The sequence below is a fragment of the Silurus aristotelis genome (genome assembly GCF_946808225.1).
Source record: "Silurus aristotelis genome assembly, chromosome: 9".
Lineage (NCBI taxonomy): Eukaryota > Metazoa > Chordata > Actinopteri > Siluriformes > Siluridae > Silurus > Silurus aristotelis.
The window spans coordinates 2,611,415-2,624,577 of record NC_139582.1 but is presented as its reverse complement, the minus strand read 5'-3'; the positions used below and the strand labels follow the sequence as shown (position 1 = coordinate 2,624,577).

Below are 13,163 nucleotides of genomic sequence, written 5' to 3'. Positions count from 1 at the left end.
TACACTTTACGTGCTTTTGTGGCGTACACCTTCAAACGAAAGTCAAAGCTGTGAGGGAGCTGATGCTTGCACGTGTCGACATTTATCACCCTGCAGTTCTCGCTACAGTGCTGTTTGACGTGTGTGTGTGTGTGTGTGTTTTGTAGAACTACCCACCACACACAGTGTCTCCTACGGACATCAATCCAAGCCTGCCGCCCATGTCCAGCTTCCACCGCAGCACCGCTAGCAGCTCGCCCTTCGTCACCGCGTCCCACACGCCACCCGTAAACACCACAGAGGGGGTCATGGGTAAGAAGCGATAGAACCCCCCCCCACCCCACCCCAAACACCACAAATATAAAATAATAAAATCCAAAAAATGCTCCTCAAAACCATCAGGAATGATTTTTTATGTTTATGTATTTTAAACACCCGGATCGTCCCAGTTCTCTCTAAAAAAAAAAAGTTATCCAATTGTGTCCGAGACGAGACGATACCATGTGCCTTAACCTTTTCATTACGGTCTTATCAGGAGGTCATTCTGTATTGTGTCATTGCAGCTGCAGCCAACAGAGGGAACGCGACAGGAAGCTCTCAGACCGGAGATGCGCTGGGGAAAGCACTCGCTTCGGTAAGCCCTCATCCTTCAACTCTACAGGAGATCAACTCCATGATGTATAAAATGAATGATCTCAGGTGTAAACCTGCTTCCCCTTTTCTGCTTTCATGATCAGCTTGTAACAGTGTGCTGTGTGTGTGTTCTAATATATGGTCTTTCCAAAGTTTGGGGGACTGAATAAGGTCAAAGGTTGGGTTTTGTGGATGTTTGTTCAACATAAACCAGGATGATTAGGCTCTTAATCGCCCAGCGGGCCAGAGTCAAAACATGAAATTATGAAGCCGAACTTGGCATCACGTGGCCTCCTTGTAGGGATAGTAAGATTCAGCGATTCGCATCGGCATTAAGTTTACGATGAGACGCATCGATTTTAAAAAGTGTGTATCGGGTACAAGATTCATTGTTTCGGAAAAAAAAATATATATATTTATATATAATTATTAGTAGATGCGCTGAACTTTTATTATATAGAAAGTGACCAATAATTGATATGTAGATTGTTTTCTCTTCGGTTTCAACAGTTTCTCGAGCGCGTTCTCTGCTACGTGAATACGACGCATCACAACAATACAGAGAGCGAGGCGTGTCCTGAGTCACACAGAATACAGATTAACATGGCAGAGGCAGAGCTGTGACTTACTGCAGACACAACAGGAAAATAACTTCTGGTTTTATTGCATTTTTATTTATTTATTTTTTTTTTCTTGCGCTAAGGTGGTTTAAAAGCCCATATTGAATCACATTGTGTTTAATCAAATTTAAATCAGATCGCACTGCTACGTAATGGTGAATCGTGTCGCATCGGTAGCTGCTTTATATGTAACTTTAACGTATCGCATCGGCCTCAGTTATGGAGGTGGTTTAATGGCTTTAACTCTGGCCGAAGGTCATGAGTTCAAATCCCACCCTCGCCAAGCTGCCACTTCTGGGCCGCTATGCAATATTAGCTGCTGTGAATTAAATCCTTTCTGGATAAAGGTGTCTGCCAAATGCGGCAAATATAAAACAAATACGCAGCAACGAAGCCTGTTATAGCGTGGGCGCTTATTTTACAGAACTCGTAAACGGCTAACCGGACAAACCGCCAAAAGCAGACACTCTGGCACATACGCGTACGCGCAGCCAGAAAATTGTGGGGCCGAACGATAATGGCAAATTAAGTCTTTTTGTATTCGCCGACTCAATACCATTAGCATGACAAAGCAGCAGCGAAACGGACACGGTGGGGCCCGGGCGAGGCCCGCCACGCTGCCCATTGTGCCCCCTTTTGTTGCCGCTCCTTTCAGAAGGGACGTGCTTATTGGCCCCCCGCTGGCAAAGAGCAGCGTGACTGATGAGGGGGCGGGGCTGAGTTTGTTGTTGGTAAAACGAGCGGTGTTAGAGCGTGAATGCGGCAGAAGTCGCCCGGGCCGATCAGGGTCAGGAGTCACAGCTATAGAGCGGCAACTGCAGCAAGAGAGAGACTAAGAGCTTTTGTTTGTTTTACTGCTTTGGTTCAGAGCACTTACTAGCGTCGTCACTAATACCCAGGTCGACCTCCAAAGCTTCATGTTTTCAGTTTTAGCATCTACTTTGTGAGATTTTGTAACATCTTTTGCCTGAAACTCCAGCCGCATTTTTCATTCACACGAGTACATTTCAGTTCAAGATCATCATCTGTGTGGATGAACAATGATTCTGTGCCTTTGAGACAGTGTGGGGGGTAAATTACTCTCTTAGACTCCACTTCACGCCACCCCCCCCCCCCCACACACACACACACACACACAAACACACACTCACACACCCAATCCTTTTACACTTTCTTTGTCCTCCCTTCATTTCGGTTTCTCTCTCTGTCTTTTCCTCAGTTTCCTCCAGGAGACAGATCTGATCGACTTTCTGAGCCTCAGGCAAGATTTCCACGGACTTGATTGAAACACAAAAGTGGCATTTAGGATTTAATACGCAGATTAATAATGATAATGATCCTACCAGCTTGCTTTCTTTTCTTTCTTTTTTTTTTTTCGTAATCGAAACGATCCCCTGCGAGATGACATCCTGCAACTTCAGACCCGTTTCGAATCAAACCCTACCAGATCTGCGTCGTGTCCATTCCAATTAGCCGGGAATCAAATCAAGTCCTCCAGCCAGGCCCCGGAATATTTTCCGTAGCGGAAACCCGAAAAACATTGCTATCAAAGAAAAAGAACGCGGCATCTGCTCTAATCCGGCGTTTGTCTAAACAAAAAACAAATCTGTTTAGGAAGTTTCGAAGACTTTAAAAGAAGTATTGGAGCATTAATCTGCATCTGCAGTGCATGTGCTGTCTGAAGAAGAGAAAATCTTCAGACTTATTCCAGAAGTTTAAAGGCAGTGCTAATTAAATTTTTTTAATTTAAATTAATTTTAATAATAAAAATAACAAAAAAAAAAAAAAAAAAACGGTGCGCATGTCTAAGCTGAGCTTTTCTTTACACTGAGTTTTGGTCAACTTTCTAGTTTTGGTGCAAACTTTGACCAATTTCATTTGCTTCCTTTTTAAACCACCTTTAATAGAATTATATGAATAAGTTGATGAACCCAGAACTAGATTTCTAATTCTCACTGAACACCTCAACAATGATGGGACTGTAATAAATGGACATTCTGTTCCCTTTTGAGTCTGGTTCCTCTCAAGGTTTCTTCCTCAGATCATCTCAGGGATTTCACCACAGTCGCCACTGGTTAGTTTATTAGGGCCCATTGGGAGTGAAAGTGGTACTGGACTGTACACAGTGGATAAAATGTTGGACTTCTGCCCGGAAGGGTCTTGGGTTCAAATCTCTGCACCACCAAGCTGCTACTGTTGGGTCCTTAAACAAGACTCTCCCCTGCTCAGCTGCATAAGTGAGATAAGTGTAAGTCGATCTGTATGAGGGCTATAGATGTAAATGCAGTGGCGAACTTGCAATGATAAGGAACAAACATATGCACATTTGAAGTGTGTACAGCGGTACATTGTCCATTGTTAGAATTAATTCTGATCAAATGATTATCGTTTGTCGTCACAATAAACGCAAAATGTCCCCAACATCAAATCTCAAACATTCAAGTACTAAAGTTTTTTTGTCATATACACAGATGTTCAGTTTGTACAATGAAATTAAAATCAAGTGAGACTACAGTCTACAGCAAATATTAAACAGTAAAGAGAAGAGGAGATATTAATAATAACGAAAAAGAACTACAGAGCTCATTGCAGTGTTCTGGCTGACAACGAAGTCAAATATGGAGGCAGAAAAGCTTTTCCTTTCATACACACACACACACACACACACACACACACACACACACACACACACTGGTTTAATGTGCTGTAGCTGGCCGGTGCCTGATGCAGGCAGACGCTGGTTATTGGGCAGGCAGAGAGACGAGGGTGCTGCTTTATTACCTCTCATCCATAACTGGAGATGAGACACGGCAGGAGCCGAGCAGCCACGGAGCCAGGCTTATTCACTCTAATGAGCTCCCAAAGAGAGATTAATGGCAGTGTCCTCTCTCTTTTCCTCTTTCTCTCTCCCTCTCTTTTTTTTCTCATTGCTTTATATTACTGCATCTCACGTTCTTTTTTTTTCTTCTTCACTCGCCATTGTAAATATATCTCCCAGTATCTCCTGCAAATAATAATTTGTATGAAAAACTTTGAATCTACTGGTTCCAGCTCTATCCAAGCCGTTTGCCAACGTCCACCGTGACGTCAGCAGGGTGTGTAAGCGAGAATTTGTCTTCCTAAAGCGCAGGGCATTCTGGGAAACAAGGCCAGAGTGCAGGTGTCAGGCAAAGCGATGTACACAAACGTGTTTTCCTGCGGTCTTTTTTTCTCCTCCTGTGGCCATTAGAAAAGGGCGGTGCGGGTTGTTAAAGCCCAATATGTATGCAGTGAGGCTTTTACAGCTTCTCAGCCAGTAAATTCAGCAAAATTGATGAGCCAATTGGGGCTATGGGACGCTAACCGAGACTATAAAGCTCCAAAAGGGGGAGCGACAGGTTGCTCTCAGAGAGCATCTGTGATCTTTCACTGATGGTTCTATCTCTTTTCTCTTTTTCAGATTTACTCTCCTGACCACACAAGCAGTAGTTTCCCTTCTAACCCGTCGACCCCGGTGGGCTCACCCTCTCCGCTCACGGCTCAAGCGGGCGCCGGGTCCGCAGGTACCGTGGTGACTGCTAGCGGCCCCCCTGGAAGGGCAGGTAAAGAATCGACATTGTCACATTATAGACACACACCTGGATTAACTTTTCTCTCCCTCTTCACTTAACTGTATGAAAAGAGTTAATGGATCTAAACGAACATGATATGATTTGCTGCATATCTGCGATCCCTAAGAATTGATCTGAAGGATCCAGGCTATTCCTCATGATCATATAACACGATCTGTTTCTGTGAAGGATGCTCTCACTGCACTAAATCGATTGCTACTCATCTTTAAGACTCGTGTCCTAAATATAGAAAACGAGCTACACTAAAAAAAAAAAAAAAAAAAAAACCTGGTTTAGTAAATCAGTGTATTTTATAGAACTGTAATAAATGGATGTTTGGTGATGAGGACGGGTTCCTTTTTGATCCCTTCACGGTTTCTTCCTCATGAAGTCTCGCTCATTAGGGATTAGGGATTACAATTATAAGGAACAAACTTATAGGCAGTAAACCTATACATTCTTTTATGAACTTTATAAACGCTTCATCTCTGTAAAGCTCCTTTGAGACAATGTTCTTTTTAAGAAGCGCTCTACAAATAAAATGTAATTAAATATATAAATGCGGTAAACCTCGGTACTCGTCATGTTATCACAACTGCAAAAAACATTTCCGCACTCGTCACGCGCTCAGAACTCGACACCGACTCTCGCAATGAAACTCTGGACCGCTTCAGTCTTGCGGTAAAACAGATGCATGAACAGTCTCATGTCAGCTCACGAACAGTGCCATTTAGTCCTGGGTCCTGAAGTGGTTAAAAATGGCTGTAAAAATCAATAAAAAAAAGTTTTTTGAAACAGTTTCAGCCCTCAACACAAATTCCAAAATGATTAAATGTAAAAAAAACACACACTTATACACACATCTGAATTACCCACATGGGATCTAACAAATGAAAACTATTTATTTAAATTTTTTTCATATATTAAATTTTATTTAATCAATTTTATTTGTGCCAATTTAATTGATTACTGAATTCACTAATAAATGTATAGAATTAATTTGATTTATTCGATTAAATTTTTTATAAAATATAAAATATTATGTTATATATTATTTAAGCAGGCATTTTTGTTATTATTTTTAAAATGTAAACTGTTGATGATCACAAATGTTAATAATATTAAACTTTGCTAATAAAAAATCACAAGCACTTTTATGTTTTGTATTTCTTCCCCCTAAACGTACCGAAATTGAACCGAACCGTGACTTAAAAAACGAGGTACCTACCGAACCGTGAATTATGTGTACCGTCACAGCCCTAATATATATATATAATTTCTTATGATTCACACGGAGGAAGAAGACTTTTAAAATGTCTATACTGTACTTCTACAGCGATGCCATTTTTCAGAATTTTCTTCTAGTTTTCACTTGGATTTTTGTTGACTCTTCATTTGACTTACAGTTTAATTATCACTCATGGTGTATGTGTAACAATTTCTGAATGTTTCTATACCACAAAAATAAAACATTTAATGTGTATTCTTTAGAATGTAGGATATGTAGTGAATATACAGAAATATAACATTTTGTGATTTATTTATTTATTTATTTATTTTTATGTAGGTATGTCTGAAGGATGTAATATGATATATAACGATAAATATTATAAACATTTATATTATAAATCTTATATAACAGAAAAAAAGAAAGTAAAAAAGCATTGATTTGAACACGTACATTTATTTCAGAGTTATAACACACACACACACGTGTATATGTGTGTGTGTGTGTGTGTGTGTGTGTATATGTATATATATATATAAAATGTGATAGTAATTCCGGTATGCACAAGAGCGAGTGCTCCTGCATGTGTATGTGTGTTTTGGTGTAATGGCGACAGCTGTCTCGGTGTCTGTCCCTCTCTTCAGCCTCAGCTGTTCCCCTGCTCCTCACACAGCTGTTCCCCTGTTCAGCGCGACCCACAGACCCCCTCATTTATTATCCTGACTGACTGCTCAGGGAGCGTGAGGGGAGGTGAGAGTATGTTAGACTCAGGAATGACTCAGCTGATGATGTCCATACACACGGAACGCTGTTCTTCTCTCGCAGCCAAACTTCTGCTCCCTTAAAACAGCAAACCTTCACCGACATTGTCCCCTGCCCTCATTTTCCTGTCACTGTGTGTTCAAATGCTGCATACGTTTATTTTGTTTAGTCAGAGCGGTTCATTCATCCATCCCGGGTCTGAAATCACCGCCGATTTGTTCCATGAACTCAATTTTCTTGTAGTCAAAGCGTTCTTTGTTGTGAGTTTGCGTTTTTTTTTTTTGATCAGCGGAGCAGCTATTCTTAGACGGCGCTACAGAATGCGGCATGATGTTATGATTAAGCGCAAACACCTACATCTGTTCTTCAGGATTAGTTCTTTAACCGAAGTATTAACCGGCGCTGCAGAACAGACTGCAGATTCCTGCTCCTGCGGCTGCTGCTTCCAAACAGTTTGACTGACGTATCCACGTCGGATACACCGCACCCACACTCATTTGTCTTTGCGTCCTCGTGTAATCGGAATAAAGAGAACAAGAGCAAGCCTCGTAATTTCCTGCCCCGAAGTCATTTTTAATAGGCCGTTAATGAAAATCTGTTGAGGGGTTGAGGTTCTTTTGGGCTTTGTGAACGCACATTCCTTCAGATGGGGCCCTCAGTTAGACGTTTCAGGAGGATGAATGCTTGGAAAGTTCTTACCTAAACACTCCCACTGAGGGGAGTGAGGGAGAGCGAGGCAGCGATGAAGGTTCATTAATTTTTGCTGTCTTTAAAGATCTCTAACTAGAAATGAGATCGAGAACATGCAAGCAGAGCATGGAGAGCATGAATATGTGAGGTCCGAGCTCAGTGGTTAAGACCTTTACCCAGTTGTGAATAAGTCGCTCTGAATAAGAACATCTGCCAAATGTCGTAAATGTAAATATGGAGAATGGAGTGTGGTTGGACAAGAGCTCCGGCCTGGACATTGTTTTTTTTTTTTCAACGACACGACAAAGTAAATAACCTGAGAGTTTAGTTTTGGTCCGTCGTCATTAGAAATGTTTGACCTTTTCTTCTCGTTCGATACACAAACACACACACGGAGTCCTTCGGCAAAGCATGACTTCCTTTAGCTGTTTGTTTGGAGTTGGAGCGCAGTACGATCCGTAATTGAAAGTAAAAAGGAATAGACGAGGGGGAAAAAATACCCCCCCCCCTTCCCTCCCTCCCTTTTTGATTTGCGATTAGCAGATGTGGATTCCTTTAGAGCGAAGATGATTAATGGCCAGTCAGAATCGTTGCACTTAGACTAAGAACAGGCCTCAGACATTTACATGGCCATTACAATGCTGAAATCAGACACAACCACTTTTGCATAACACACAAGCAAACAATTTTTACGTATATGCGCATGTTCATAATCTAAAGACGGAGTTTCTGCATCGTCCTCAAAAGTCTTTCTTTGTTGTTATTTTTTTCATGAGTCCAAGTATAATTCGCTGTATTACGCATAAAAATGAGAACAACAGCCAATCAGCTTGCTGCTATCGGAGCGACTCTCTCTCTCTCTCGGATCGTACCATAGACGTAAAACGGATTTTATTTTTTTTACAGCGATGGGGAGATGCGAGTTTAGCGATATTTGGCTTGAAGAAAAACGAATTTAGGGTTCGCTTAATGCCAGTTACTAACAAGGTGTTTGTGTGTTTTTGATGTCGTGATAAAGGTCTAAAATTTCATTCTTCATGGTCTTGAAAAGGCCTTTAAAAGTCAACATTTGTCATGTTGAAACCTGCAGAAACCCTGTAAAGATCCTTGAAATCCTTTTGTATTGAGAACTTTTTTTGTTTTTTTTCCAAGCAATGGTTTGCAATCAGCGTCAGGGGAAGTGAGAGCGGGTCTGAGCCAAACCTCTTATCAGCATCCTGCATTGTTCTCACGGCATTTTTAACCATGACTTCATTAACGAGCGGAAGTTGTGCAGGTCCCTCAGTGCTCCTGTGGGTGGTGGTACAGCCCCCGACCCCGATCATGTTGCAGGATGTTGCTTAGTCATAGGAAATGATGCATCTGGACCTGAGAGGGAAACAGCCCACATAGAGAACATGCTGGAAGAGGAAATGAGCCCCGGTCTCTGTTGGGAAGTGGCCTGAAGTGTTGATTACTTGGCTTTGTATTGTATCTCCAACTTTCATTAACCATTAACTTTTTTTTTTCAGGTTCTACTCAGTGGCCTCGTGCAGCTGGACAGACCCCGTCTTCCCCGAGTTATGAAAACTCTCTTCACTCTCTGGTATGAACCCACTTTTTTTTTTTACCCCCCCCCCCCCCCCCCTTTTCTATCACAGTGAGCACTATTTAAAGGATGCTGCAAAAGTGGATGCCTGGCTGCTGAGGATGGGGTATTGGGGGGGCATCATTACACACACATTCCTGACTGACAAATGTAAGAGAATGGTTTTGATGGGGGGGGTTGTGATACAGAACAATACTCATCCCTCGGGGCGTGTCTCCTGCCATCTGTCTGCTCCGGAGAATGCTGAGTGGGGATTGGCTAGGGTGTGTTTAGAGGAGTATGGGGATTGGGTGTAGAATTGGCTAGACTGTGTTTAAAGTGTAAAGAGGATTTGGGTTGGGGGATGGGGATTGGCAGCTGTTGCATAAGAGTAGTGTTTCTGGATTCCAGGGCTGACTGGGGAGCGAAACCTTGAAGGGGATCCCGTTTCACACACACACACACACACACACACACACACACACACACACACACACACACACACACACACACACACACGCGCCTGCATCATGCATTCACAACACGGGGTGTGAAAGACAAATATTTACCATATTGCCACCTGTGACTGCGTTTTTGTCGCGAGCTCCAGTGATGCAAAACAATACAAAAAACGAATACAATGTACCAGGAGGTTCTTCATCATCATCAGTTCCTTAAACAGGAACTCCGATGTTTATACCCAAGTGGATGGGTTCATGCCGTTCAGCCTTCCTCGTATCTTTATCCCTTCTCGACCTTTATCTTTCTCTCGCTCTCTGCTTGTCCATGTGTCCTCCAGTTTTGTAACCGTCTCAATGCTTTTCCCCGTTCCTGTCTGTCTGACTTTAGAAAAATCGTGTGCATCAGCAGCTGCATGAGCATCTCCAGGATGCCATGTCCTTCTTAAAGGATGTTTGTGAGGTATCCCTGCTTTTTAGCTGCCCTTCTTCACACATTCACCTTCCTCCTTAATATGAACTCATTCTTTTCATTTCTTCTCACTTCATCATTTAGTTGTATTCATTCCTATAGTAGGTCCATATGTGATCGTTTTTAATGGGGCATTGGGAATCATGGGATCCGTAGCATGACATGCTAGAAAAAAAAGTCAATTTTTTTATTAGAAGACCTCTGACTTCCATCACGTGTCATTTTTATTTTATTTTTCCTTCATAGATTTCATTCGTTTCCGTCCCATTTTGGATTGCTGTATAATTTAATGCTTCTTTAATAATGTCTTCATATTTAAAGTTATCGTCTCTTCTCCTTTTGTTTTCATCTCTGTCTTTTTCCAGTCTCGGATGGAGGATCGTTTGGACAGACTAGATGATGCTATCCATGTCCTCCGGAACCACGCGGTAGGTTCCACCTCCTCTCTGCCCAGCGACATCCACAGCTTGCTGGGACAGACGCACAACGGACCAATCGCGGCCATCGGCGGCAGCTTCCCCGCGTCCGGATTGGTCACCAGCAGAACAGCATCTATGGTAACAATCAGTGTGTTTATTCAGCCTGGAAAACAATAACCTAATTGTTTCAGAGCTTTCTTTGAACGTTTTTTTTTTTATTTATTTTTTATTTTTTTTATATTTCTGCCAAGTTCAAAGTCCCCCATCGATCAATGGCAGTTGTGTAAACAAAATTTACACCAATCAGCGAAATATGTCTGCTTTCGACTCGTTTGCAGACAGAGAAACGCACGCACTTTTTTCATCGTGTGCTTCTCCGAATAGGCTCATAAACAAGGCAGAGCCACCTGTTTAAAATGAATCCTCACTCATGTGCTAAAACGGAACCATTTTCCACAGAGGGCCATTTAACTTAAACCCACATACTTTCCATATGCGTAATAGCTGGCCCAGGGTATTCTCTCTCTCTCTCTCTCTCTCTCTCTCTCTCTCTCTCTCTCTCTCTCTCTCTCTCTCTCTCTCTCTCTCTCTCTCTCTTTCTCTTGCTCTCCTTCTCTCTCTTTCTCTCTCTCTCTCTCTCTTGCTCTCGCTCTCCTTTTCTCTCTTGCTCTCTCTTTCTCTCTCTTTTTTGCTCTCTTTCTCTCTCTCTCTCTTGCTCTCGCTCTCCTTTTCTCTCTTGCTCTCTCTTTCTCTCTCTTTTTTTCTTTCTCTCTCTCTCTCTCTCTCTCTTGCTCTCGCTCTCCTTCTCTCTCTTTCTCTCTCTCTTTCTCTCTTGCTCTCTCTCTCTCGCTCTCCTTCTCTCTCTTTCTCTCTCTCTCTCTCTCGCTCTCGCTCTTCTTCTCTCTCTCTTCCTCTCTCTCTCTCATGCTCTCGCTCTCCTTCTCTCTCTCTCTCTCTCTTGCTCTCGCTCTCTCTCTTTCTCGCTTTCCTTCTCTCTCTTTCTCTCTCTCTCTCTCTTGCTCTCGCTCTCTTTCTCTTACTCTCGCTCTCTCTCTCCTCTCTCTCGCTCGCTCTTGCTCTCCTTCTCTCTTTCTCTCTTTCTCTTTCTCGCTCTCCTTCTCTCTCTCTCTCTCTCTCCTTCTCACGCACTCTTCTTCTCTCTCTCGCTCTCCTTCTCACGCGCTCTCGCTCTCTCGCTCTCTCGCTCTCCTTCTCACGCGCTCTCTCTCTCTCTCTCTCTCTCTCTCTCATACTCTCTCTCTCTCTCTCTCTCTCATACTCTCTCTCTTTCTCTCTCTCTCTCTCTCTCTTTCTCTCTCTTCTCGAACGTAACACATTGGTGGATTGCTGGATTGGAAAAGCAGTTGAGTCGAGCTGGAGTTTAGGATGGTCCTGGAACAGCTCTACGCCGCTCAGGCTGTAAGGACCGGAGTGTGTCACTCGCTATAACACAGCAGCGCTCGCTCTTCCATCATCTTCACACACACATTACTTTCAGCCAAGAGCACAGCTGTAAGGGAAGGAACCCGAGGAGACTAATGCTTTCCCATTAATCCCATCGCACAAGTAAATAATCCAGGACGCTTGCTTTTTCTTTTCCCTTATAAAATGCCCATATTTGTCTCTGGAGGGAGGAGAAACAGATTATTCCCACTATGAAGTTCTTTGCCAAAACAGTTAAAAGTTCTTGGACATGTTTAGCTTATAAGAGCTTAATCACATCTTTACGCTCATTCATTAGAAAGAAAGAAAAAAGAGGTTGCTTCAGACGTGCTTGTGTGGATGTGCAGTCGCACAATTAAAATCAACTCGCATATGAAGATCCATGATGCTGCTGTGAAGAGTTCAGCTCAAGAACTGTGAAGATGGATTTGGACTTTATAGAAGCATTTTGCTACAATGGTTTAGGGCTCAACAATGGTGGAACTATTAGGCGTGGATTTTCAGATTCACCCTGGAGGTTCACCCTGAAGGTTACCTTTAAGGTCTGGTTTTTCCCGCAACACCACTTGGGTCACCACTGGGTTTCTCATTATTAAATGAATAGGGCCATGAGCATTTCTTCATACTTGTCTCAATTAGTGAACAGTTGATAACCTCAATGATGATGGAGGGATAATGAATGGATATTCGGGGGTCACCCTGATGAGGATGGCTTCCCTTTTGAATTTGGTTCCTCTTGATGTGATTCCATCTTGTTTTTCCCTCACCACCATCACCACTTGGTCGCTCATTAGGGATAAACTTATAGGGAAGTGGAAGCTCAGTGGTTAAGGCTCTGGTTTACTGATCAGGAGGTCGGGGGTTCAAACCCCATTCTCGCTAAGCTGTTACTCTAGGGCCCTTGAGCAAGGTTCTTAATCCTCAGTGATCCAGCGATGGCTGACCTCGTGCTCTGACTGCAGCTTCCTAACATCACTGAGATATGTGAAGAAAGAATTTCACCGTCCTGTAAAGTACATGACAAACATAAAACACCTTTCACTTTTTTTCCATGGGAATCAAATGGATCTCAGTAGATTCAAGGGTCAAAGCCAAAGGCGGCTCTGGAGTGAGAGAACCACCTGACGGCTATCTACTCAAGCGTCCGTGGATTTTATGCCTCCGTTCACAAGAAACTTCATCACCATGCGCTTTTTCATGCAGCGCACCAACACCGTCGTCTGCCATCATGATTACCGGTCTCTGGACAAGCCCGTGACATGCATGTGCGCCCCCTAGCAGTAATAGGATACGCTAGACATT

At 42.9% G+C, this 13,163-nt stretch overlaps 1 protein-coding gene across 12 annotated transcripts in view; it reads left to right on the top strand.

Moving 5' to 3' along the window:
- The window catches only part of tcf12 (transcription factor 12), a 110,247-nt gene that overhangs the window by 89,371 nt on the left and 7,713 nt on the right, over nt 1-13,163 (top strand). For 8 of the 12 annotated variants that reach the window (XR_014534957.1, XM_083549947.1, XM_083549953.1 and 5 more), the window contains 6 exons: nt 147-291; nt 543-613; nt 4,672-4,813; nt 9,014-9,087; nt 9,919-9,990; nt 10,365-10,556. Coding sequence is in view for 10 of the 12 variants with exons in the window: in XM_083549947.1 (XP_083406073.1) it covers nt 147-291; nt 543-613; nt 4,672-4,813; nt 9,014-9,087; nt 9,919-9,990; nt 10,365-10,556 (696 nt within the window). In the remaining 2 variants the exon portion in view is untranslated. The remainder of the gene's footprint in view (nt 1-146; nt 292-542; nt 614-4,671; nt 4,814-9,013; nt 9,088-9,918; nt 9,991-10,364; nt 10,557-13,163) is intronic. The other 4 variants (XR_014534956.1, XM_083549954.1, XM_083549955.1 and 1 more) reach the window with 1 other exon arrangement.